The following is a 27,232-nucleotide window of genomic DNA, read 5'->3' as shown; positions in this document are numbered from 1 at the left end:
TCAATTCCTGCTGATGGAGGCTGCATGCATGTGGAAGTTACCCAGGCTCTCCTCTGCCTGCCGCCACTGCCCTCCTACCTTCCTCTGGTAGATGGCAATCCAGTTGGTGGTAGCAAACCACTTGTGGTTCTTGATGTCATTGACCCCATTCTTGAGGTTGCCAAAGCGTTTGGTGAGGTCCAACTGCAGCAGGTTCCGGAGCAGGTCCCTCAGCTCCGAGCTGAAATGACCCGGTAACCAGACCTGGGGTGTAGAGGAGAGACAGAGGTCTGGCTTTTACCTGCCCTGCCCTGCCCTCGTGGCTAGATTCACAGATACACCTAATAATGTACAGCCCCTAGCACGGGGGGTGGGGGGTCCTGGGCTATGCCTGGGTGCTGAGACACTACCATAATACACCTAGTAATGTACAGCCCCTAGCACAGGGTGTCCTGGGCTATGCCTGGGGCGCCTAGGCACTACCATAATACACCTAATATGTACATCACCTAGCACAATGGGGTCCTGACCCATGACTGGGGCTTGTAGGCACTATCGTAAAACACCTAATAATAAATAACAAGCCCTTTAAAACCACTCCAGGACAATGAGTAGACAAGAAGTGGGGTGGGGGGGGGGCTGAGAACTGACACAGGAGCTGAAATGCTTATTTAGCAGCAGCCCCCCCCCCCCCCCCCCCCCCAGCTCTTATTGAGCATTTTTCCTCCACAGATCTCAAAGCAGGGATACCGCCTCAGTATCCTCATTTTACATAAGGGGAAACCGAGGCACAGGGAGACGTGACTTGCCCACGGTCACTCAGCAGGCTGGTAGGAGAACCGGGAACAGAACGCAGGCCTGTTAAGTTCCCCACTAGCTTTAAAGCTGACCGTGTCCAACACGAGTGCTTGGAGATCCTTGGCGAAAAGGCGCTGGGGTGGGCAGAGGAATATTATGGGCTCTTGGTTACTATGGCGATGAGTGCTCTACCAGTGCCTGGAGATGACTGATGTGTTTAAGGAATGTTTAGTCTTGCAGTGTAGCAGGGTTGTGGAGGGTTTTGCAATTCAAAACAGTGTATAAGAAAACCAAAGGCACCTGTTCCAGGAGTCCCCATGAGAGTTACAGGGTGGTGGGGTGGGGGATGGAGTCCATGAGTTGGAGAACAGGGTTACGTGGCAAGGGAGGGTCTATGTGTTGGGGTGCAGGGCGAATGGGGTACATGACAGGGAGGATGCCCACGTGTTGGGGATTGGGGGAGCATGGGAGGGAATGAGCATGTCGGCGGCGCAGCATGTGAGCATCTCTCTGATCGGATGCTGAGACTTGGCACCCCCCTTTACCTGGCGAACCCCCTTTCCCCCTCCCCCCAAAATCACACAAGTGTCCCCTCCCCCAGCCCAAATACCTTGCCAGAGACGATTTTCTCATACATCCGAATGGGCTGGTCCGCGAAGAACGGGGGGTAACCAGCCGCCATCTCGTAGATGAGGATGCCCAGGGCCCACCAGTCCACAGCCTTGTTATAACCCTGTCCAGGGAAAGCAGGCCAGGGTCACGCTCCGAACATTTGGGGGGTAAACCACATGGTGGCCAGGGATCAGCTAGAGATCAGGCAGCGGAGAGGCCCTCCCCAGCTCACCTTGCTGAGGATGATCTCGGGGGCCAGGTATTCTGGGGTCCCACACAGAGTCCAGGTTCGGTCTTCCACCCGCTTGGCAAAACCAAAATCCGTCACCTGGAGCCAAAACACAGAGAGGGGAGAAGCTGGATCAGCCCGGGAGCTGTGACAGCAGGAGGGGAAGGGGAGGGAGCAGATGATTGATGTATTCTGTCCGTGTTACATTTCTGGGGGTGTCTTGGCTTTGGGAAGGGGATGGCAGCAGAGAGAGACCTGGGCACGGAGGAGATCACTGCAGGGAGCCAGGAGCCAGCGCTGGGATGGGGAAGGGAAGGAGTGGGGGAGGGGCGGCAGCATCACCTTGACGTAGCCCTGCTGGTCTATCAGGAGATTCTCTGGCTTCAGGTTTCAGTAGATGAGATCCAGCGAGTGCAGATACTCAAAGGTCAGGACGATCTGAGCAGCGTAGAACCGGGCGTGAGGTTCACTGCAATGAGGTGGGAGGAGAACGTGGGCATCCCAGGCCAGATCCGCCCCCTCTCAGCCAGCCCAGCACCCTCGGCCCCCTGCAACCCTCACCTTCACCTTCCTTATAGATCCCCAGGCAAGATGCCCCAACCCTTCTAGGCCTGGTGGCCCCATCTGCCCAAGCCAGACCACTAGCCCTAGCACACACATCCCACCCCCATTGCTAGACCCCTGACTCCATCCAGCCTGGCAACCCAGGACAAGCCCCTCCCAGACCAGCATCCCCCTCCTAGCCCCAACACACACACCCATGGACCCCCAGCTCCTTCCAGCCTGACTCCATCTAGCCCTGGCATCCCTGCCACTGACTGTGGCTAATGCTGGCAGAAGACTTCAGCAGCCCTCCCCATGGGGAATCCCTTCCTGACCAGCCCAGCTGGGGATCAGGTCATGCCCTGCAGCATGAGGATCAAAGCCAGCGTCGCTGCAGATGCTGCTAGTGGATAAAAGGTCTAGTTCTCTACTGAACTAAATCCCAAATTCACAGTTCTGGAAACTGAGGCACAGAGTGCTTCCCCCCCCCCTTCCCACAAGAAGTGAATGGTAGAGGCAGGAATAGGACCCAGGAGTCCCGACTCCCAGTCCCTCTCCTCTAAGTGCTAGATCCCACTGTCCTCCCTGAGCCAGGGAGACAACCCAGGAGTCTAACTGCCACCCAGCTCTAACCATTAGGGACACCGTCCCCAACATTGGCTCCCGTGGCAACGCTCACCTGAACCTCCCGATCCGCCGTAGGTGGGAGAACATCTCCCCTCCCGGGATGTATTCCATTACCATGTACAGATTGGAGTTATCCTAGAAGGAAATGCAGTAGCAATGGAGTGCAAAGGACAGAGCCACTCTGACCCCCCGTCAGCGCCTGCGACACCAGGATGAAAGTGCTCCCCACACCCCTGCTCCTTTATTAGCCCCATCCCTTTCCGGGCGCTAACCCCACACGTCTCCAGGGAGCCTGATGCACTGGCCGGGCTTCCACATAGCACACAATGCAGTGCACCCGCTGTCTGGGAGATAACAGCCTACTACTGCCGCCAGCTGCTGCTATTACTCCTTTAGCTCAAGGGCCAGAGGGGCTGCGCTGTGGTGCCGAAGGTCCCAGGCACACACCTGCAGTGGGAGTTGCTGCACAGACGCGGCTGGGGAAGAGACTCACTAATGAGAGGGCACGAGCTTTATTTGCTTGGAGTATTTAGTGCTAGAGCCCTAGAAAATCCAACCCCTCCCCACACCTCTGGTCTAGGGGCAGGGACAGGCAGGCCCAAGAGGGATTTCCAGCTGTGACGTCTACGATCAAAGGGGAAACCCAACCTGCTGCCAGGTTGGACACCCCAAAGGAGCAGAAGCAGGAAGTGAAACTTCTCAAAAGCAGAGTGTGAAATTGACCAGGCTGGCTTCATCCTCCCTTGCGGCTGCAAAGTCAAAGAACAGCCTCCGAAGTAACTCCGCTGAGCCCAACAAAGCCATTCCACTAGTGAGACCCTACCCGGCTCAGTGGTGAGAACATGAGCACTAAGCACCCGCGCACACGCCAGCGGAGACCACTGCCCCTGCCCTCGAGCCCAGGGTGAATTTCCAGCTAGCCCTGGAGAGAGGGTCCAGGTGGGGCATGGGCTGAGCACCCCGTGCTGTACGGTTGGAGACCTTTTTCTGCAGCCAGATTAGGAGAGCAGGAGCCAAGAAGCAGAAAGTCACATCCTCACATTCCATCTAAATTATATCAGAACAATGTCATACCGGGCTGGTAAGAAGGCTCCTGTCCTCATAGTGTCCAGCATCACCAGGCAAAGAAACAGATCTTAGGATGCTCAAAGGAATCACTTAGTAGCAGTGTGGGTGTGAAATCTCTACGTCTTGATTGTTTTCCCTTGCTGGTCCCCACTTCTCTATTGTTTATCTGTCTGCTTCTTTGATTGTTTCTGTTACATAACTAATTTTGCCAGTTGTACATCAGCGAAGGTGGTGGTGTACAACTGGGTAAAGAATTGTTTCACACTATGTTCGGATTGGTCAGAGAACTATTTTGTAATACTTCAGTAAAATGATTGGTTAAGGTAGAGCTAAGCAGGACTCAAGAATCACTATATAAATTGGGGTCCAAAAGGAAGTTCTTGGGAACCAACTCCGGGACACAGCCCAGCATCAGCGCTGCCAGACCTCAACACCCTGCCAATGACACCATGCAGAACCTGGAGTCCCAGGACGAGCTGATCCTAACTGGCCAGCAGGGAAAGTTCGTCTGCCTTATTGGGAGCGATGGGCATTGTACGAGTAGCGTGTGTATTCTGTTCTGGTAACTGTGATGAAGTGGGGGGTTTTCTTGGGTTTTTCAATGATTTGCATGTAGAGGGGGTGGGACTCAGTTTCCCTGGGTGTTACTGGTTTAACGAGGTGATGGGAGAGGGAGTTTGTTGTTACAGAGGACCAGCGACAGAACTTGGAACCCCAGCCTATAGCCTGGAGAATGGATACCCCAGCGACTGGTGACCAGGAGGCCCAGCTCGGGAGTCACAGCTGGTTCTGGCCAGTGGGGAGACAATGGGCTGTGAAGAGAGGACCCCGGTGACCTGAACAGGTGGTTCCAGCCAGAGGACAGCTGAGAGGAGAGGAGGCCCAGGGGACCCTGTTTACCAGGACAGAAGACAAATGACAGAGGCGGGACTTGGGGGACGTGGTATCAGATGCCCAGCTGGGAAGAAGGGGGGCTCGGGTCTGGAGAGAGCAGGCAGAGCCCACCTGGATGCAGGCAAGACTTGGATGTGCTGTGCTGAGGGAGGGCAGGCCTGAGGGCCCTGAGAGTTTCCTATGCTGTGTTCAGACGCTCAATAAACCCTCCTATTTTACGCTGGCTGAGAGTCAGTCCGGTCTAGAGAACAGGGTTGCATTATTCCCTCTGGGAGTGGAGGCCCTGGGGGACCAGAGCGAGTGGACTCCCTCAGGCGGCCCACGGCGAGAGACAGGTGTGCTAAGGTTCAGAGAGGTGCGGTTCCAGGGGCTGGAGGAGCTTAACGCCCGAGAGAGACTGGACCCCCGAGAAGGGCTGTCACACTGAAGGGGATTCCCCCAGGGACTGCACGGGACCAAGAGTGGGCACGACCTGTGAGTCCGTGACAGTAACTGTTAATAAACAGAGGTTAAGGATATTTCTGTGTGAGACTCTTTCACTGGGAAAAGACCCTGCAAACCCACAGAGTTTGAGGTGATGCCCTGAGCCCATGAAGGGTGAGGCTAGGTGCCTAAATTAAGAGGGTTACGCCTTGAGCCCCAGGAGCAGGGTAAAGGTGGGTGCCCTAGAGCGTAAGGGGAACGAAGCCTGAACGCTGCTGTCTCTAAGGGGACGAAGGGAGCTCAGCCCATCCTTGGTCTCCCTGCTCAGGCAGTTCTGGTCTGCGTGACATGGGCCTTCCTGACCCTCTACCAACTAAACAGCCCCCAACACCCTAGTGGTACCTTGATGGGGCCCAGTCAGCCCGTACCAGGCCAGATTCCTAGCTCAGCGGGGTAAATCCAGAGCAGTCACATTGATTTCAACAAAGTTCTCCCACATTTACACCTGCGGATTCAACCGCGAGGGATTTATTTTACGCTGGCGTAGGAGAATCGATTGGCTCAGCGAGACAGCCTGTTTAACAGCAGCCGCTGGCCCCACTGCTACTGTGTCCCCCGAGAGCTACACGGCACGGAGCAGGGGTGACATTTCCATTGTAGCAGCTTCTGCAGACAAGGGACCAGAAATCAAAGCTATTTAACCCGAGAACGATGAGGGGCCTCAAGAAAACGACTCTGCCAGCACTGCCTGTCGCTAACACGCCCATCACCCTAGCCTCCGGGCTCCCGCAGGGGCTGCGATTTATCCTGCAGCCTCCTCTGAGCTGACGACTCTTCGTCGCTACAACCCATTAACCTCAGGCTGACAGACAGGAGACAGGTCTCCCTTCAGAGCCAGCCCCTCTTTAATCAGGCCAGCCACAGGGGGTGCTGTGGAGCTCAAAGGCACAACCATCTTTGCTCTCCCCCCTACACACAGGGTGTAGCTCACAGGTTCAGAGAAGAGGGTCCAAGCCCCATCGCCGAGGCCTGAATTTTAGCTTTCACAGAAACTCCATCGTGATGGTTTCAAAGTCTCCACAAAGCCAACTGTGCATGAAGTTAGGACTTCCTCTGAGATTCCCCCGCAAGCCAGACCTCATGCCGGAGGGCCAGCACAAGGGAACTGGAAACTGAAACTGACTAGAAACAAAAGCAAAAAACTGACCAGGTTTTTAGGAGTATCACTGTTCAAAACCAGAACAGAAGAGACTGAAAAAGGGGAATGATCCAATTTGATTTTTCTTCATCCCAAACCTGATCCCAGACGTCACGCCAGGAATGCTTATTCTCAGGATACAAGAGACGCAGACTGTACCCTTCGACCCCTTCAGCACAGCTTTGGTTTTAAATAGGAAACTAAACGAGGGGATTGTGGGAGTCGGGGTGGGGGGAGGGGAGACACACAGCGCAGGGCTGGGCTGGCTGGTAAGCAAAGGACACCTACCTTGAATGAATACTCCAGCTTGATGAGTAATGGAAAGTTGACGGCCTGGAGGATCCGTTTTTCGTTGAGGGTATGCTCAATTTGTTTGAGCTTCACTACCTGGGAGAGAAAAGGAAATTGCAACATCAGATCTTCCTCTGCTGGTGCAGCACCCCCTGCGCCTCCCACGCACTCCCCTCTCCTGCATCCCCATGCAGGGTTCAGCCCCAAATCCCTCCCCCGCACTGGAGATTCCACGGCCCCAGGGCAGATCTCCGCAGCAGCCCCCGGCATCTCACCTTCTTTTTATCCAGGATCTTCATGGCATAGTGATTCCCGGTCTCTTTGTGTTTCACCAGCATCACCCTCCCAAGTAAGCCCGGGCCCAGGGTCTTGATTCGATCAAACTGATCCAAACTGGCCGTGTTCTGGAAGGGGGGAAAACAAACCTGATGTGGGGCCAGGTCGTGGGGGCATCAGGAGGAACCTGCCTGGGATAGTAGTATTTGCACTGCAAGACTGGACGGGTCTTTAATGACCATGAGGGGGTCAGAGCTTCGGTTTTTATAGCTCACCAGAAAGGCAGCCCCTCCAGGGCCAGCACTGACTGTGACAGGAGAGCGCCTCTTACTGAACCCCCCACTCTCTGCAGCACAGCACCCCCTAGCACAGCATTGGGGTTGTTCTTGAGAACACTGATATGAAGTACATGTCAGATTTCACCACGAGAGGGCTCCAAAGGAAACCGCTACATTTTGAATGAGACACAGACAAGGGATTCCTTGCTCCTTGGGCAGAACCAAAATCCAGTTCCAGACAGGCGACCCGCCCAGCTCCATTCAGTGGGGGTTGGTGGCTTAGAGGTGGGAGAGGGGCTGGGAGTCAGGACTCCTGGGTTCTAGCTCTCGGTCTGTGCGGAGGGGGAGTGAAGTGTAGTGGTCAGAGGGTAGGAGACTAGGAGTCAAAAGATCGCTTCCTACTTCTGCCACCAACTTCCTATACCTTTGACCAAGTCCCTTTCCCCTCTGGGCCTCAGTTTCCCCATGTGTGCCATGGAGTTAATGACACAGGGTGTGCGGGAGGACTAGCAAAGTGACAGTGCTGCAGAACCACCCCAGGCGGGATTTCCAGTGGGGACAGACCCAGGGCTGACCCCAAAAGCTTTTCTGGCACGTACAAACTGGGGCACTGCGCTCAAGTGCAGGCAGCAAATGGAGGTCCTTTGAACAGGGTCCTGTTAACAGTCCCCCGAGAGCCAAGCTGGAGCTGGGCCGGACGACCACACTGGGGCCTTGGGAGGAGGATGGGGGAGGGGGAGACAGGCTGGATCACAAGAAGTCCCACATGGCTAGTATCTCCCCTCCCCCCCCCCCCCCCCCCCCCAGCAGAGAGGAGTTGAACCTACAGATTTCTTGGCCCTCCAGTTACCAGAGGGCAGATTGGGGGAGGGGGGGAGGGGGGAAAAGAGGAACATGGTCCACTCAGTCCCGCCCCCCAGGAGCAAAAATAACCCCAGACCCTCAGCGGAGGATGTGTGGCAAGGTGGCTCAGTGATGGGGAAAGAGATCCAGGGGGTAATTGCAGAGTAATCAGCCTGGGGCTACAGAGACCTTGATTGGGGGGGTGAGGGGTGATCTGGGTTGGGGACACAGTACCTGGGAGGGGTTCTCCCATTTCTTGAGGAAGTCGTCTTTGGCTTTGGCTCCTCCACTGTAAGGGAAACAGAAAGGGAGCAGCGTGAGGAGTCAGGAGGGGTGGGGCACCCAGCCTGGTGGACAGAGCTCCCCTTTCAGCCCTTCCCGCCCCCCGCTCAGCAAAGAGGCATGCAGTAACAAAGGGGGCGGGGATTTTAAGTGCATCAGCGGAATGGCAGTGCCTGATTGGCTACAAACGGCGGCTCAGCTGGGGATTGGCTAGAGAGAGGTCCATGTGGAGGCGTTCCCGAAACACCCCCACCCCCAGGCCTGCCCCTGGACACACCGAACAGCCCCGTCAGGGAGAGCTAATGCAGCCCCCAGCGCCTACCAAAGGGGCGCACTTGTGCCTCTACCCCCCCACTGAACATGCCACTCGGGGGTGCCTGTTCCACGCCCCGCAACACACAACCTGCACCCCACAAGGACAACCCTCCAGTCAAATGACGTTAAGAGGGTGGATCACGTTGCCCTAATGGGAGGATACGGGTGTGACAGTGTACCCCATAAGGCTTTATGGGGGGGTGTGCTTATAAATGTATGTCTGACATAACTGGAATATGTTTTATGCTGCCGGTGCCATGTAACATATCTCTGTAAAGGTTATGGTCTACTATATCTATTCATCCTATTTGTACACATATATCATTTTCTACTTGAGGTTAAGAATATGGGCTGTATACTTGCTTGGTTTCTAAGTAACCTTTGAGAGGCATTGGGTCAGTTTCTTTAGGAAGGAATTCGCAAGGTTAAGTACCCGATCAGGAAGTACTTGGGGAACAACGCATCTTGGAATGCTCCAATCCACATAAGAAGTCTTCCTGGAGACATACAAGCTACCATGTGGACAATGGCTTCGGCCTGTAAAGACTGAGTCATGCAGGGACATGTTTAGGGTTACCATTCGTCCGGATTCCCCCGGACATGTCCGGCTTTTAGAGTTAAAAATAGCGTCCGGGGGGAATTTGTAAATGTCCGGACTTCCTCCCCCCATGCAGAGCGCGCACGGCTGACAGGGCAGCCGGCCGGATGGTGCCACTTACATGGGGCTCTGACAGCCAGAGAGAGCCCCTCCTCCACTTCCCCCTCCTCTCCCCTGCAGCTGAGAGCACTCCCTCCCTCCCTCCCTGCATTTGCAGATCACCAGCCGGCCGTTCGCACCGGCAGTCTGGAGCTCCTCCCCCTGCTCCTCCTCCCCAGCACGCTGGTCTAAGCGGCAGGGTAAGGGGGCCAGGGGGTCGGAGAAGGGGCAGGGAGGTTCTGGAGGGGGCAGTCAAGAGACAGGGAGCTGGGGGGGGTCGGGAGTTCGGGGTGGGGGCTTTCTGTGGGGGTGTGGATAAGGTTTTGGGCAGTCAGGGTACAGGTAGGGGGTAGGGTCCGGGGGGGCAGTTAGGGTGGGGGGGTCTCAGGAGGGGTGGTCAGGGGACAAGGAACAGGGAGGCTTAGGTAGGGGGTGGGGTTCTGGAGGGCAGTTAAGAGCAGGGGTCCCAGGAGGGGTGGTCAGGGGACAAGGAGGAGGGGGGGTTGGGAGTTCTGGGGGGGGGCTGTCAGGGGGCAGGGGTGGGGAGAGGGATCGGAGCAGTCAGGGGACAGGGAGCAGAGGGGTTTAGATGGGTCGGGAGTTCTGGGGGGGGCTGTCAGGGGGTGGGGAGTGGTTGGATGGGGCGTGGGAGTCCCAGGGGTCTGTCTGGGGGTGTGGATAAGGGTTGGGGCAGTCAAGGGACAGGTAGGGGGTAGGGTCCTAGGGGGCCAGTTAGGATGGGGGGAGGGTCTCAAGAGGGGGCAGTCAGGGGACAAGAGGCAGGGAGGCTTAGGTAGTTTGATTAGACATAGATATGCGCATTTTATTTTATTTTGCTTGGTGACTTACTTTGTTCTGTTACTACTTGGAACCACTTAAATCCTATTCTCTGTATTTAATAAAATCACTTTTTCCCTTATCAATTAACTCAGAGTATGTATTGATACCTGGGGGAGCAAACAACTGTGCATATCTCTCTATCAGTGTTATAGAGGGCAAACAATTGATGAGTTTACCCTGTATAAGCTTTATCCAGGGTAAAACAGAATTATTTGGGTTTAGACCCCATTGGGAGTTGGGCATCTGAGTGCTAAAGACAAGCACACTTCTGTGAGCTGTTTTCAGGTAAACCCGCAGCTTTGGGGCAGGTAATTCAGACCCTGGGTCTGTGTTGGAGCAGACGGGAGTGTCTGGCTCAGCAAGACAGGGTGCTGGAGTCCTGAGCTGGCAGGGAAAACAGGAATAGAAGTAGTCTTGGTACATTAGGTGGCAGCTGCCAAGGGGGTTTCTGTGATCCAATCCCTCACAACGGGATCTACTACTGCTGCCAGCAAAGGGGGGTGAAGGGGGAGGAGATTCCCCCTTAGCTGAAGGGCAGAGGCCTGTGTGTAGCCTTCTCTCAACCATGCAGGCAACACGCACCAATGACACCAACAGCCCACAAGGGGGTGCCACCCCCCCCCCCGCCCCCCGTGAAAGTCGCAAACCACAGTTGGGCTTTGTCCACAAAGGTGTTAAAACAACCAGCTGCAGCCTCCACAGCAGCAGCCCAGGAACACTAAGTGCCCAGCTCTCTGGCATCCAACCAGATGATCCTTCCTTCGCCAGCCGGGCGCCCTGTCCTTGCTACCAGATCCCAGAACCAGGGGAGGGGGAGGGGGATTGGAGCAATCTGCAGCATCTGGAGGGATATTTGGTACCGAGAGCCCCTTATATCTTCGCTGCCTCCTGCTGCTCCCAACAGAGACAAGTCCCGCAGCTCTTAATAGTGCAAGAGATGACCATGGGATTTGAATGGCTGCAGCAGCAAGGCCAAGCACAGAGCAGCAGCAGGGAGTGGCTTTGAACCCAGAGCTCACCCCTGCCCCCACCATCACAGGCAAGTCTCCCCAACACCGGAGGTGTATAAAGTTAATTGCCTCCCCTGGGGATCACTGGTGCTCAGATGCCAGGGAGGGAACAAGTTAAAAGCCTAGATCCAGATCTGGGTGCTCTGGTTCTTGGGGTCACGGATGCACAACCCAGGAATCAACTCCCTGCCGCCCCACTCTCACCACTACAACCCACTCCCGTCCCAGAGCTGGGGAGAGAACCCCAGGGCCCTAGCTCCCAGCCCCCCACTTGAATCACTAAATAGCAACACTTCTGTGGAAACCCGGCACCACCATGCTCCAGTCCTGTCCCTGCCTTAATGAAAGGGCTGAGAAATAGGCCAGGCGAGGGCCTGAAATGCACCAGCGAAGCAGGACAACATCCTACAGACATGACTGATTCACTGCCGGAGGGAAGGTGACCAAGATTACGGAGATTCCCCTGGTCCCACAGGATAGGGCAGGGCAGCCCTGAAAGGGTTCCGGGGACCAGCTATTTGCTGGCTAACTACAGCCGCCCACACCCCCTTCGCCCTCTCGTCCCCACACCCCATCTCCCGTGGAGCCCCACAGAGGGGGGCTGAATTCACATCTGCTTCCCCCAGCCACGCGCAGGAACCGCGGCTCAAGTCTGTCTGACCGACTTTCACTTTGTCTCCTACTCTCTCCGGATTATTTATAGAAACAGGCTGGCTCACCAGCCACTGTCTCCCGCCATCAAGCCCAGCACCGGGGGGTGGGGGGGGATCCTTGCATGGACACGGGAGAGATAAGACAATTTCCTGCACTATCCAGGCCATACCTTACAGAACTAAGTTTAAGGAGCTTAGGAGTTCATTGCATTACAAAGGCAGGCGGTTATGTATTATTGTGGGACTGTATGCGACGTCTACAACGGAAACCCAGGGAAGGGTTATGGGCTTTGAGGGACCATCTGAAACTATGGGGCCTTTTAAAGTTAAGTACGTTTCCCAGGAAATCTCTAGGGGGAGGGGTATGCAAATGTAACGCCTCTGGTTATGCAAAACCTCAGCCGCTGGAAGCTGCTCCCCAAGGAGAAACCCACTGCCTGTGAGTTACCAGGCTGGAAGCGGGGTGATCTCTGGAAAGCTTATTAGCAGGCGTGTTGGTTCTTTGCTGGGTTTTAAGAGGGTTTCCCTGCAATGCTTTTACCTTCAGAATCCGTGTGCTTGCTAACAGCTGTGTGGTACCTTATACCTGTGGGAGACTTGGCTGTTTGTAGCCTCTGAGGAAGGAGGGCAAAGCAGGCCGGCTGAGGGGGTCTGACTTGCTGGGGAACTCACAGTGTAGGCAGGGAACTGTGCAGCCTGGAAATCCCCCGGGCAGGGAGGAGAGAGACGCAGGTCTCCGCCCAGGAGAGGTGATGACTGGGAGCCAGAAGCCTAAAGTGGTTTCTCTGGCTGGGCCATGAGGGGCAAATACAGGGGCAGTTGCCCTGACCTGCGACACCCCTCCCCCACTGTTCTTCCCTAGCAGCATCCACACCAGATCAATGCCTTGGGAGGGGAGATCAGCCATTCTGCCTTCTTCTGGAGGTCAAGGAAGACTTGTGAGGCTCTGCTAATCAGTTACATGAACTGGGGGCAGCCCCAGACAGTGATGGAGGAATCTTCTCTGCACCACCAGCCTCTAATTCACTTGGTCCCTTTTTGGGCCTCTCATATCTTAGAGTCTCCTTCTTTCTCTTCAAGGCCCTGGGCCCAGGACCCCTAGAGCCAAAAGCTCTGGGATGGGGATTGTGGCTGACAGCCCCACTCCTCCAGTCCCATGGCACTTTCTACCACCCAAGTGAAGCTCGTCTGTGAGAGAGACAGAACTGCTTTGGGGGCCCGTCCAAGACGGTGGAACTGCCTGCCACAGGATCTAAGGATCATCTTGAACTTTCCCATCTCCTGCTCCTAGTGCTATGTGCCCTCCTCTGACCAGCCTTCTCCACTATAAACACAGCCCAGCACAGGAATATAAAAACACACCGTGACCTGCCACCACAGGGTACGAGTGACGGAAGTCGTCCATATCCTATGGGGCAGAACAGGGCCCGGGGCGGGGGCCACCCAGGATCTGAGCCCTCTGGGATTCCATAGACGGGCGTGGGCAGGCCAGGGGAGCCAATGGGGGGTGGGGTAAGGGCTTGGCCCCATGAGGGCTGGAGGGCCGAGGCCAGGGGATCTGCCCCTGCACAGGGCTGGGAGGACGACAGATTTAAAGCACAGGAAAATCAGAGTGATACGAGGGGGAAAGCAGACATCCCTTGGAAGCCACACAAATCTCATGGGCTGCAGTTCGGGGCAGGGGCAGCATGTGGCGTCAAAAAATCCTTTCCCCTCCCTCCAGACGGTGTATTTGTGTTTGTCCTACTGATGGACGGGCCATTGTTGTCAGAGAGACGGCAGCAGCAATCTCACGTGTTGCGGGTTTGCCAGAGGGCGATCGCTGCTTTCTGCCTCAGGAAGATCCGTGCCAGGCTGGCATTCTTCCCCTGCCTTTCAACCAAACTCCCTCCAAGAACCGAGCGTTTCACCCAAGCCGGCCGATTTCTCTCACTAGCATCCACCTACCCCTCATGTTTTATTTAACCAGATCTTTCGCGTCATAGAGGGAGGCAGGTGCAATGGTTAGAGCACTAGCCTGGGACTTGGGAGATCCTGGCTCAATTCCCTGCTCTGCCCCAGACTAACCTTGGGCAAGTCACTTAGTCTGTGCTTCAGTTTCTCCATGCTACAAAGGGGGATGATAGCACTTCCTTGCCTCACCGGGAGAGTTGGAGGATAAATATATTACCAGTTGTGAGGTGCTCGGATACTATAATAACCGGAGCCAGATAAGGACGTTAGACAGAAAGATAACGCACTTCCTTATTGTCCAGACATTTTTATCCCCTCATTTCTTCTTCGACAGCATTAAAGAAAAAGCAGCTCAGCAGCTCTTAGTCATTTTAAGATCATTAATTTTATCTCCCTGTCCATCAACGAGACTTAATGCACCTCTGCTACGTACCTATTTTACTCCTGAGGTCTGCAAAAGCCCCGTTTTCCCTTAACCCTTTTTGTGATTTTCTGCTCCGGCTGCCTCTCCAGAGATCTCCTCAACCTTTCCTCATCACTCAAGAGTCAGAGTTGAACCCTGGTGTGATTCCATTCTGCCTCCCTGAAATACCCACCACAATTCAACTGGGGTTCCTTCATCTTCACTTCCTGTCCTAAATTCCTAGGCCCACTCCCTCCCATCCCCTGTTACACTGTAGCTGCTCCAGGGGACCCAGGTCAGCAGCTCACAGCGATGAAGCGAGTGGGTGCAGGGGGAAGGTGCAGTGCAGGCAAAGGGGAGGGGTCGCCGGTTTGATCCCTCCTGGGACTCACTCAGGCATGTCCCGAGAGGTCAGAGGCCCTGGTGGCTCAGTTTGCCCAATGCCAGCAACCGCCTCAAGGCTCACACAGACCCTGATTCATCCCAGCAGAGCCAGAGTAGGGTGGGCAACCGTTTACATACTAATCCCGCACCACACCCAGGGGGCAGATTGTCCAATTGCCACCCCAGGCAGAGCGACTCCCAGCTCAGCCGCACCCTCAGGCAGCCAAAGGGGAGGAGACAAGCACCCACTGCCCTTGCACTGTTGCTCAATGCAAGCATCTTTGATCTATGCCCAATATGGCCCAGTTTGCCCAGCTGAAAGCAACTGCTCCAAGATGGGGAGAGCTTGGATACATGCTCAGGGCTGGTCTTCACTGCACGGTTAACTCAGGTGCAGCCTGTAACTCGAGTCGCCTCCAATCCACCCACAAGTCGGCTGGCCCGAGAGAGGCTATGGGCTACAGAGCGAGTTAGCCCAACTCATCAGCTGCTAAGACAACTGCTCTGTAGCGTAGACACAGGCCAACCTCCCTCCAGTGCCACTAGTCCACCAACGGCGTCCCACGATTCCCCCTTCCCCTCCAGGTGGCCAGAGGGGACAGACGAGTTCTCCCTCAAGTCACTGGGAAAATCCATCCAGCGGCTCAGTTTACTGCAGCTCTAAGAGCCACGGGAGGTGCTCCCAGGAGTCCTCGCGACGCACATGAGCGGGGATGCAGAAGCTCGTGTGTTCGACTGCAGCGGGGCCGCTCGCACTCGAGCTTTGCCAAATGAACACTGTCGCAGAGACAGTCCCTCGACGGGTCTGAGCCCGAGCACCCTCCCCATCCCGCCAACACACAGCCGAGCAGTGAGCCCAGCGGGTTTTCCATTACATACAGATGCCCCATCGAGAGCTGCGGAAGGTCCCCATTTAACCCCAGAACAGGGACGATGCAAGCAGCGCAGACCTCCCCACACCCCAGCCTCCTCCAACATGCATCAAACCCTGTAAGGATTGCAGACCAGCTCCCCTCGAGGGCCCCAAGGCCTCCCCACATGTACCCAGAACACACTTCACTAGGAAAGAAGCTTCCACCACACACCCTGCTCAATCCTTAACAAAAGGCTCGGATGATCCTAGAAATTAGAGTCACTTTGTCCCAGTTCTTTCCCCGCATCTGAGCTCCTTGCAAGAGGGGGTGGGGGGAAGAAGGTGATCTGGTGCAAACCAGTTTTGTTTAACTGCAGCAACCATTCCCCCTTTGCTTACGTGCGCTACTTCGTGGTACACCCGAGCAAGATAGGGTAAAAGCATCCTGGGCGCAACCAGGCAGCCATTCCGGAAGTGCCAAAGGCGATCAGGATGTAAAATGCACCCAGCAACACTCCAAGAACGTTTTTTAGCTTTGGTGTTATCTCCTGGGTCTTGGCAAGATTTATAAGGGAAGCTAGTGGAGGTTGCTGCATTAAAACATAATTATATGCAGCCTGAGGGGTAGAAAGGGCCGCAGTTTTGTCTGTTGAATTAGCCAAAGTATTTCCACATATAACTTTATTATGCGGGGTTTGGTGAGCTGTACATTTAACAACAGTGATAGCTTTGGGCAATAAAAGGGCATTCAAAAGAGCAGATACATACAAACTGTTCTTAATAGGGGAACCGATGGATGTAAGGAAACCCCTGTACTTTTAAAGTAAACGATAATTATGTACCACCCCAAAAGCATAGCGAGAATTTGTATAAATAGTAACAGCTTGATTTTGAGCTAAAATACAGGCTTGAGTTAAGACTATAAGTTCAGCAACCTGGGCTGAAAACACAGAAGGGAGCCTGGAGCCTCAGACCCCAAGATGTCCCGCACGGAGCTGTGCCTGGCACCAGCCCTCAGGCCAGGGGCCATTGATTGAAGCTGGTAGCCAGATCACAAACTAGATCCTCCGCTGGCATCAGGCTTTCATCTCTGTTGACTCTAATGGAGTGGTGCCGATTGACAGCAGGTGATGCCAATGGGAATCTGGGCCCGGGCTATCTGAGAGCCAGGTCTGACTGCCGGGTAGCTCCAGATCTGCAAATCCAACCCAACAGCCATGGGGCTGCACACTCAGGGTGAACAGCTCAGTGGCGTTTTCAGCTGGCGCTCCAGCCATCCAGAGAGGCAAAGCAGCTGACGCTGGTCTGCCAGCTGTGCTGCAAAATCCTGCCACCAGGGGAGCGAGGAAGCAGCAAGGGCCCTGCAAGGGCTTTCAGGCTTTTGCTGCCGCAGTCCTGGGCCCTGGCAGCTGTCTGGGGCTTGGGCCCTGTGGTCCTGTGTCTCACCAGAAGGGTGCTCTCCCCCGCCCCCCGCGCTTAGGAGTTCAGGCTCCCTGGCTCATTTGAGCCTGTGTGTGACTAACCAGGCCGCAGCCAAGGGAGCTAATGTGAGTTGCTTCATCAGAGGCTAGGGTGGCCCATCTTCTGGGAGCCAGAATGAACTGCAGCAAGGGGGCCCCTGAGGCAGCAGAATGGGGGGCAGCGGATAAGAGTTCAATTGCTACCAGTAAGGTCCCCTAGGGGAGAAAGGCTTCTGTGTCCCATTCCCGCCCCCCGCCAGACGGGCGCCCCCTAGAGGAGAAATGCTCCGTGCTCTATTCCCCACCCCTCTGAGCCAGCCTTGCTTAGCTGCGCTCCCCCTGGATGGACCCAGGATTACTTTGCCCGGACCCTGAGCCCCGGGTTGTCGGGGGGGGGGGGGGGGATGGAAGCACCCCATGACCTCCCCCATCCCCTAAAGAGGTGACCAAGCCTCCATCACTGCCGCTCTGCAGCGCCACCAAAGCCAGCAGCAAGCGGGGACATGGGCCCAGCTTCCCCGTGCAGGAAGTGGGGTGATGGGGACTAGCTCAGCCCCTCGGCAGGGCTGGCTGTTTGCTTGGGGAGGGCTGGAGGGGAGCTAGAAAGCACAGAAAGCACAGAATGGGGGAGCACAGAATGACCACAGAGCTGGTTGGGCTAGAATTTCCCAGACCAACATTTTGAATTTTTTTCTGAACCTGAATCAGGACAAAAAGCTAAAAATTGCAAAATTTTTCACAAACTGAAAAGCTGAAAATAACTTTGATAACTTTGAAACGTTTCACTTCGGTTAGGACCTTTTAAATTAAAAAAAAATAATATACAACAACATAAGTTTAGAAACAAAAAGCCACTTGGGCTGAAAGATCAAAATGGGACGTTTTGCCATTTTCAAAACTTTTTTTGTCATGGGTATTTTTTGGGGGGGTGGGCGGTGGGTGTTGAGCCCAACATGGCCGCGTGGGAAGTTTCCATTTTCATGAATCAGTATTTTCTGACAGAAAAAACATGCTGGTGAAATCTTGCCAACCAGCTGGAGATAAAACCCAGCAGCTGATCAGCCATGCCCTTACTCCACCGTGACCAGGAGAATGGCCAAGGGACTTTGGCTGTCTTCAGATCACTGAGCCCCTAGTGGCAAATCTTGGCACCGAGTTCAAAGCAGCGTTTTGCATGAGAAAGTAAAGAAGGGACTTCACTCACCAGCGAGATGCCCAGGCTCCACACATCCGCTCAGATATCGTAGTCTGGTTTGGTGGGATCAGGAGGGTCTATCCTTTCAGGCTGGAAAAGAAAAGTCAGTACACACTCAGTCCAATGGCGCTCACCTGGAGGCTAGGATCTTACATTATAGCACATGCCTATTACAGACTGAGATTATGAAATCATGCCACTCTCTATTGATATGCAGCCAGCTCTGGGGTGGAGCGAGGCAGCTGCATAACAGCCACACAGCAATGCTGCAATGTAGCCCGGGAAGTGAATCTATCTACAGATTTCTAATGTGCAAATCAATGAAGTCAATAGGACTCATTTAACCAGTTTAAAGTTTAGGCTAATGGGGGGAATTACCTGGCTGAAATTAGGCCATGCACACTGGGGCAAGCAGAGGGGGCCAGATCCCCAGCTGGTATAAATGGGCCATAGAGTCATTAAAGGCAGATCCATGGCTCGCCTAAATCAGCACAGATCCCCTGAAATCACCAAAGCTGTATCCATTCACACCAGCTGAGGATCCTTTAGATCTTGGCTCACTTATGTCATCTCAAGCAGGACAGCACCCCCTAGAGCCACCCTGGAGAGCTGCTTCAGCTGGCCATTCTTCAGAGGTCTCCCATCCCAATACCGACCAAGCCTCACCCTACACAGCAGGCAAGATTAAAGGGGATCCCATCCCAAGGTACCACCCATCCCTGGGGCTCAGGCACCCACAGCTGCCAATTAGCGCACAGACAGCCTGAGGCCCAGCAGCACCCTCTCCAAGCCTGAGGGGGTTATGTCAGAGCACGGCCCAGCCCTCACCGCCATGTACGCCGTGCAGCCCGCATTCCGGGTCTTGGCCTTCGAGTCCACCAGCCTCCCGCTGATCCCGAAGTCACACAGCTTGATCTGCCCCCTCTCGTCTAGCAGAATGTTGGAGGGTTTGACGTCTCGGTGGATGATGCCATGCTTCTCCTTCAGGTAGTAGAGCGCCTTGACAATCTGAAAGGACACGGCCACCCCATGCTGATCGAGATGGCGTCTCCCAGAGTCAGCCCACCTCACCCACCTGCCCCCCAGGCTCACCACAGGAGGATCAGCAAAAGGAGGGGCCAGCTAGAAAAGCCAAAGAGATCCCAGGCTCGATATGCAGCAGGGAGGGCTCAGCCCCTTTGTACACAGCTCTGCAGAGAGCACACCTGGCACCGAGAGCTCAGTTCTAGGCCCATCAATCCCAGAATTCCTGTCCTGGAGGAGGAAGGAGCCAGCTGATGAGATTGAATTGCAGGACCAAGGCCCCAGGCGTGCACGGGGTGCTGTGCAGAGATCAGTGGGAACAAGCCCCTGAGGCGAGAGATCTCGCCCTCCGGGAGCTCCTTTCCCAGCACAGACCCTGTCTGCGCAAAGCCAACCCGGCGGTGCATCGGGTCCCTCCCAGTTGCTCACGTGGGAGAAAGGTTTGGCAGGTGCCCATCACGCTGCATCCAGCCCCACTTGCCCTTCCCCCACCTCGCTCCACCAGAACTCACCGCCACCGTCATCTTCCCCAGGATCCTCTCGGGGATGGGCCCCTGGATGCGTTTCTTGAGTTTCTCCGCACATGTGCCCATCAGCTCCATGGCAATGAAGACGTCTGTCTGTGTGGGAGGGAAACCAAGGCCAGGTTACCAGGGGGCGCGACGTGCGGAAAGGAGGTGGCGGCTTTGGGTAACGTCGCACCGCACATGGGGGCGGCAGCGGAAATCGAACCCGGGACCTCTCCACAAGCACAAGCCTCAGCTGCCTGAACTGGACGACCCAGCTCTGACAGCTCAAGGCTGTAGCCAGGGCGCGCAGCCACAAGGGGGAGATGGAGAGCTGCAGCGTGAGCGTAGGGGGCTCTTACATTGGTGATGAAGGTCCCGAAGCACTGGACAATGTAGGGGCAGTCGTGGCTTTTCAGCACCACATCCAGGTCCATCAGGATCCTCTTGTTCTCCTCCTTGTTACCTGAGCGGCGCATTTGCTGTGGGGACCAGACAACAGGTGGGGATTACAGAGCGGCTCTATGGGCTGAGAGCCGACTGCAGGGGTGAACAGTGACATCTGCTCTGCCCTGCCACGCAGAGGACCGTAGAACCCTTTGTTAATTAACACGGATGATTTCCCACCCACGTAGGGCAACGTTATCTCCAGTTCGGAGGTGGAGAAACTGGGGCACAGACATGGGGCATGACTTGCTCAGTCACACGGAGGCAGTGGAGTCCTGGCTTCAAGGCCCCCCTCTTCCAACCTCTAGACACCACTCCCCAATGAGAGGCAAGAACAGAACCCAGAAGGCCAGCCCTGGCCCCCCAAGCTCTAACTACCAGACCCCACCCCTCTCCCAGAGTTGGAAATAGGACCCAGGAGTCCTGACGTGTAGCACCGCCCTGCTCTGACCACTAGACACCACTCCCCTTTCAAAGCTGGGAATAGAGCCCAGGAGTCCTGACCCTCAGTTCTCTGCTCTCCCCATTCAACAACACCCCCTCCCTTCCTGATGGAACTATTCACCCCTTGCTCGGTCTGTTCTTAAGGCCCTGCCCCCGATGCTCACCTTCACGGCTACGATGTGTCCTGTTTTCTTGAACCGCATCTTCCACACCTGACCGCACGTCCCACTGCCGATCTCGCCTAGGTTCTCCAGGTCATTGATCTCTGCTTGGTACCGCTGCACCGAGACACATACACACAGGGTTACAAAGCCATCTGAACCTTTTTTTTTTTTAAACTGTATTTTACCCTCAGACACCACATCAGGGTATTCTCTAGGCAGCATGGTCCAGCCAGGCAGTGTGGTGCAGTGGACAGCAGATGGACTGGCACTTGGGAGACCTAGGTTCTATTCCTGGCTCTGCCACTGACCTACTGGGTAATCTTGGGCCTGTCACTTACCCTCTACATGCTTCTGTTTCACCTCCCACCGTTGGCTGTTTAGATGATAAACTCTTCAGGGCAGTGACTGTCCCTCACTATGTGTATGAACAGAAACCAACACAATGAGGCCCCTTTTTGGATGAGGGCATGTAGGTACCACTGGAATATAAAGAATACCTTAAAAATTGTCGTCTGGTAAATAAGCTCATTTCTTTCTTTGTCACTAATGCTACCGGAGCTTATAACAAGTGAGATGATTTTTAAAGTCCAATTTACTTGTCACTATTTATGCTGATTGTTTTCATATTTAACTCAACCTGAGCAATGAAAAGGCAACTACAGCCTGTGTCACTCACAGATTCTCAGCCTTGGGTTGCAGACACTCCATGTTTAGACATGAGAGTCCCCACTGCAATTTTAAGCCAAACACTGTGCTGTTTTTATAAAACTGAATTAGAAACCAAATCAGTTTTCTTTATTCCTTCAGACTCTCCCTCGTTACTGTGCCAGCTCAATCCACTAGCATGGCTGTCGTCCAGAACCAATCTGGACAATTGTTCTGGATACTAACTAACCCTTCAGTGGACAGATCAGCATTCTAGCAGGGTTCTAGAATTCCCAGGATATGAAGCCTTCTTGAACTGCGGATCAATAATGGCAAATCAACAGTGCCCAGACATGGATGCACCCACTGCCTGTGTTAAGTGGGCTTCCTGAGAGCCCTTTAGACATTTCCATGAAAACCCCCTTTGCTGAGCTTCTCAAATAAGCACAACTGTGATTCCCTATCTCAGCATTTCCAGTTCCCTCACATAACAAGCCAAGAGAGCTGAGACGAGCACCAACTGGCCAGCACCAGGGCCTGAGCTTAGCAGCCTGCCCACCCTCGCAGTTGGTGGGTTGTTTCTTTTGGGGCAACCGAATGGTGAGAGCAAGGAGGAAGTGAGCAGCTAAGACAAGCACAGATTTCACTAAAGGATTTGGTCCTTTCTCCAAGCAGGATAAAAGCCCCAATAGGGTGCTTCTCATCTATACTCATTGGGACCCAAATGCAAGACTGCTTCCTACAGTACATTCTCCAAGACTCTGTCCAACCTAGTGTAAATGTCAAGGGGACGTCTACCATGTTTCCTTGGTGAGATCGCTGCACAGGCTAGTACACTGGTTCTCAACCAGGGTTTCGTGTACCCCTGGAGGTACGCAGAGGTCTTCCAGGGGGTACATCAGCTCATCTAGATATCTGCCTAGGTTTACAACAGGCTACATAAAAAGCACTAGCAAAGTCAGTACAAACTAAAATTTCATACAATGACTTGTTTATACTGCACTATGACAGGTTTCAGAGTAGCAGCCGTGTTAGTCTGTATCCGCAAAAAGAACAGGAGTACTTGTGGCACCTTAGAGACTAACAAATTTATTAGAGCATAAGCTTTCGTGGGCTACAACCCACTTCTTCGGATGCATATAGAGTGAAACATATATTGAGGAGATATATATACACACATACAGAGAGCATGAACAGGTGGGAGTTGTCTTACTTAATTGGCCTCTCAGAGTTGGTAAGAGAAAAAAAACTTTTGAAGTGATAATCAAGATGGCTCAGTACAGACAGTTTGATAAGAAGCAAGTGTGAAAATACTTACAAGGGGAGATAGATTCAATGTTTGTAATGGCTCAGCCATTCCCAATCTTTATTTAATCCTGAGTTGATTGTATCTAGTTTGCATATCAATTCCAGCTCAGCAGTCTCTCGTTGGAGTCTGTTTTTGAAGTTTTTCTGTTTTAAGATAGCCACCCGCAGGTCTGTCATAGAATGGCCAGACAGGTTAAAGTGTTCTCCCACTGGTTTTTGAGTATTATGATTCCTGATGTCAGATTTGTGTCCATTAATTCTTTTGCGTAGAGACTGTCCGGTTTGGCCAATGTACATGGCAGAGGGGCATTGCTGGCACATGATGGCATATATCACATTGGTAGATGTGCAGGTGAACGAGCCCCTGATGGTATGGCTGATGTGATTAGGCCCTATGATGATGTCACTTGAATAGATATGTGGACAGAGTTGGCATCGGGCTTTGTTACAAGGATAGGTTCCTGGGTCAGTGTTTTTGTTCAGTGATGTGTGGTTGCTGGTGAGTATTTGCTTTAGGTTGGGGGGTTGTCTGTAAGCGAGGACAGGTCTGTCTCCCAAGATCTGTGAGAGTAAAGGATCATCTTTCAGGATAGGTTGTAGATCTCTGATGATGCGCTGGAGAGGTTTTAGTTGGGGGCTGAAGGTGACAGCTAGTGGTGTTCTGTTATTTTCTTTGTTGGGCCTGTCTTGTAGGAGGTGACTTCTGGGTACTCGTCTGGCTCTGTCAATCTGTTTTTTCACTTCAGCAGGTGGGTATTGTAGTTTTAAGAATGCTTGATAGAGATCTTGTAGGTGCTTGTCTCTATCTGAGGGATTGGAGCAAATGCGGTTATATCTTAGAGCTTGGCTGTAGACAAATCAGACTCCTGAAATGGGTACAATAGTCTGGAAGGGTTGAGAGCCATTGGGCTAGTAGATCTCACAGGCAGGAAGTCTTCCCTTAACATTCAGTCTATTCCTTCAAGTCATGTCCTGTTGAAGCATCCTAAATAATTCTTCTTCTTGGTACCTACACCCCTCAAGTCCTTATAGACTCACGAGCCCACCCCTTAACTGTGGTCTTGCAAAAAATGAGCAGTACTTTCTACTGAGTATTCTGACTTCTATAGATGTCAAAAGGCTTGACAAAAAGGATTATTTTCATCCTCATTTTACAGCTGGGGCAACTGAAGTATGGAGAAATGACTTGCCCAGCGTAACACAATAAACCAGGTTTAGAACCCAGGAGTCCTCAACTGTTGGAGCCTAGGCCTAAGCGTCTAGACATCAGTGCCCCCGTTAAATGAGATGATATCTAAGATGAACACCTATCACCTCACCACAGCATGGATCTTTTTATACAAGAGCTGAACTGGCCCTGGTTCAACTTGAGTTGGATGGAACCATTTTTGACCAAATGAACTTTCATCAAAGCTGAAACATTTTGCAGAGATGTATTGGTTTTGACAATCACCTGGAAGATTTTTTGGTCCAAGACTTACTTGAAAGACAGAGACCCTCACACTCTATAGCCGGATGGCTAGAGCACCGGCCTGGGAAACCCAGGTTCAAGTCCTCACTCTGCCTGATTTAGAATGATAGGGGATGAAGAACTGCACTGTATCAGGTAGAGCAGGAACTAGAACACGGGTCTCCCACATTCCAGCCCAGTGCCCTAACCACCAAGCTACATAGCATGAGACACCCACATGCTTCTCCCCCGCCCCTCCACCTATGTGGGCCCAAAAACCTCCCTGAACAGAAAACCGCAACTTTTGATCCAAAACCAGACATAGCAACAATTTCATGTTCACAAAAACGTTGGAAAGGCTTTGCTTGTGTTCCAACATGGAACGAAAATAAATTTCAAAAGATGCCACAACACGGAATCATCGTCCTCCTGACACTACAGCCATCTACACTCCAACCTATGCTGACTGCCGACAGCGAGCATGACGTTCCAAGGTAACAAGTGTCTTCAGTTGCCATGGAAGCAATGGGAATCCAGGATGCTCACCGCCTTTCTCTGTCTCACAGTCACTAAGAGAAAGCGTTAAAATCTCTCCCTCAAACACAGTCCATATTTAGTGCATACAGATCAGCCTTTGAAAAGTCTACTTGCCCTTGCCAAGTAGATAGTTGATTTTTCATCATCATCATGGTAAAGCTGAGCAAGTAGATTGGGTTACTAGACAGTAAATTCCTATGATGATTTTCTGAGGCTGGTATCGATCAGCTTAAAATTAATTTATTCGTCTTTTGGCTTAAAACAAAACTCACTCAGGATAGCACCCAGCCAATGGACAGTTTCAAGGTGGTAACTACACAACTAATTGGGGAGATGAGACACCAATTCTGTGCCGTGGAGGAAAAGAAGCGAAGCAGCTGCTAAGAGCCTGCTTGACGAGTAACTTTTGAAAACTCATCACCTTGCAATCACTCTCCAGAAATTATTGCCTGATAGGTAACTGGGCCAGCAGCAGAATCTAGTACTCCCAAGGCTTGTTGTGAGCATATAATTATATGATCATGTAACCATCATTTAATTACACAATCCTCTTTCTAATAATTTAAAAAGCTCTCATCACAATATCTGAGCTGCTCACACTCATTAAGCGACTTTACCCTCATAGAAGCCCTGTCAAGTTGGGTGGTATTAGTCACATATTACAGATGGGAGACTGAGGCACTGGGTAGATTAAGTGACTCAAGGTCTGTGCCTAAGGCAGTAATTGAACTCAGGTCTCCCAAGTCCTAGTCCACTGCCTTATTCGCTATTAGAACATGCTTCCTACCCTCATTCCTTCACACGAGGCTTCAGAGGTAAAACCACTGTTCTTCCTCTCTAGCTGACTAGCCTGAACCCAAGACAGAAAGGACACACCAACATTTCCACATCTAACTATCTCACACGATTATGCAACTGATTGACAATTGCCTTTTGGTAGCCACAAGTGTGCCACAAGTCAGTTTGCACACACACACACACACACACACACACACACACACACATTTGCCACATGCTGCATGCCTGGCTGAGGTGCCAGATGACAGGATAAGAGGAGACTGGCATTTCCACCCAAATCACTGCATGCTCAGAACATTAAAAATCAGACTCTATCCCACCCATAAAGATCATCTAACTTATTCCCACACCCACCAATTCAGAGTCTTGCACACATACCCTCACCTAAGGCCTCAGTAGATGACCACCCCAAAAGCACTTTCATCATTAATGTTGACAGGTCACATATGCTGAACCCCTCATCCTGTCTCCAAACAAATGGGATGCCACATACCAGGCAACCTGATCAACTCAACTCTCTCCTCACTCACCCTGCAGAGCCAATGGTCTCTCCCTTCTCCTCCTCGTATAGGCCTGGTGGTAAGGGGCAACCCCGATTCTTGTCATCTCTACCTGAACATCCCTCTCCCACATACACAGCAAGCAGCAACCCCTGCTGTACTGTACCCCATGCCTCTTGAGGAGGTCCTTATTCACCTCACCATTCCCTCTTCTCCCAGAATATGGAGAGACTCCCGATCATCCTTCCACCCCTCATCCCCCCCAACCCGATTGTGATTCCAGTCCCACCTATTCTCCTCCTTCCATTACAAACAAAACTGTCACAAAGAGTGGGGTCCCCTCTGCTGGTCCCACACCCTTCTCCCCTCCATCATGGCCCACTGTGCTGCCCAACTCCAAAAAACAACCTCTTCAGCCCGGATCCCTCCTTTTCCCTAGAACAGTCCCTTCCCCCCCACCCCAACTGCAGGCCCACCTCCCTCAGATTCCCATCCCCGACCCCACCCAGGGCCCTCCCTATCCCCCTTCTACAACCCCCCAACTCCTCCCCCCAGAGACTCACCTTGCCCCCTTTCCCCGCACAGATCACTGTGGCCAGTGGCTACTCTCTCACCCCCACCCCCCACCTGTCATCCCAAAGGCCTCTCACAGCCCTTACTCACAGGCCTCAATCCCCTCCCCCTCACTCCCTAAATCCCGCCCCTCCCTACCTAACCCCCTTTAGACCCCTCCCCTCCAGAGCCCCAGTCTCCAAGCGCCCCCTCCCACGGGGCCCGCTACCCCCACCCTTAGACCTCAGACTCCTCACCTCGCGCTCCCGTCATCCCGAGGTCCCTCCCCCTCCCAGAGCTCAGACCCCTCCCCTGCCAACCTCGCCCCCCTCAGGCCCCGCCCCGGGGCCCCGTCATTCCCCCAGGGCCCCTCCTCTCGCGGCCCCCCCTTACTGGGCCGGGCCCGGGCTGGGCTGATCTCCAGCTTCAGGTCGATCTTCCGCCGGGCCTCCCGGTTCTCCTGCTTCAGCTTCTGCTCCAGCGAGGACACCGCCATCTTTCCCCCGGAGCCAGCGCCGCCTCGCAGCCAGAATACACAAACACGCGCTGCGCAGGCGCGGCATGAGCCCGCCGAGCCGCCGTACCTCCTGGCGAGCCGCGCTGTGCAGGCGCGGGATTGAACCAGCTGCGCCGCCGTAATCCCGCCACACACCCACCACCTACGAGGGGCGTTTGTACGCATGCGTCCGCGCCCAGCTCTCCGACAGTGCCCCCTGCCCGTTGAGGCGAGGCCCTCGGACTGAAAAGGGACCGC

The 27,232-nt window shown here is 53.7% G+C and overlaps 1 protein-coding gene and 1 pseudogene across 1 annotated transcript; both read right to left on the bottom strand.

Annotated features, from left to right (window-relative positions):
• LOC135892016 (cAMP-dependent protein kinase catalytic subunit alpha-like) lies at positions 1-18,166 on the bottom strand (annotated as a pseudogene).
• On the bottom strand, positions 18,090-26,974 carry LOC135891964 (dual specificity mitogen-activated protein kinase kinase 7). Its single transcript, XM_065419648.1, has 6 exons — positions 26,882-26,974; positions 20,689-20,802; positions 19,996-20,115; positions 19,640-19,747; positions 18,933-19,112; positions 18,090-18,194 (listed from the first exon to the last, which is right to left on the bottom strand). Exons 1-6 carry the CDS (start codon positions 26,972-26,974, stop codon positions 18,144-18,146), a joined length of 666 nt encoding a protein of 221 aa, XP_065275720.1. The 3' UTR covers positions 18,090-18,143.
• Between the last annotated feature and the right edge of the window lie 258 nt (positions 26,975-27,232).

The sequence above is a fragment of the Emys orbicularis genome, chromosome 19, assembly GCF_028017835.1.
Source record: "Emys orbicularis isolate rEmyOrb1 chromosome 19, rEmyOrb1.hap1, whole genome shotgun sequence".
In the NCBI taxonomy this organism is placed as follows: domain Eukaryota; kingdom Metazoa; phylum Chordata; order Testudines; family Emydidae; genus Emys; species Emys orbicularis.
This window is presented reverse-complemented; position numbering and strand designations above follow the sequence as displayed.

Bases quoted from the DNA above. Each gene is read 5' to 3' on its own strand.
- LOC135891964 (XM_065419648.1), bottom strand. From the start codon at position 26,974: ATGGCGGTGTCCTCGCTGGAGCAGAAGCTGAAGCAGGAGAACCGGGAG. The intron at 19,748-19,995 runs GTAAGAGCCCCC...CCTCCCACACAG, and splicing joins TCGGGACCTTCATCACCAAT to ACAGACGTCTTCATTGCCAT. The intron at 18,195-18,932 runs GTGAGGGCTGGG...TTTCTTTTCCAG, and splicing joins GCTGCACGGCGTACATGGCG to CCTGAAAGGATAGACCCTCC.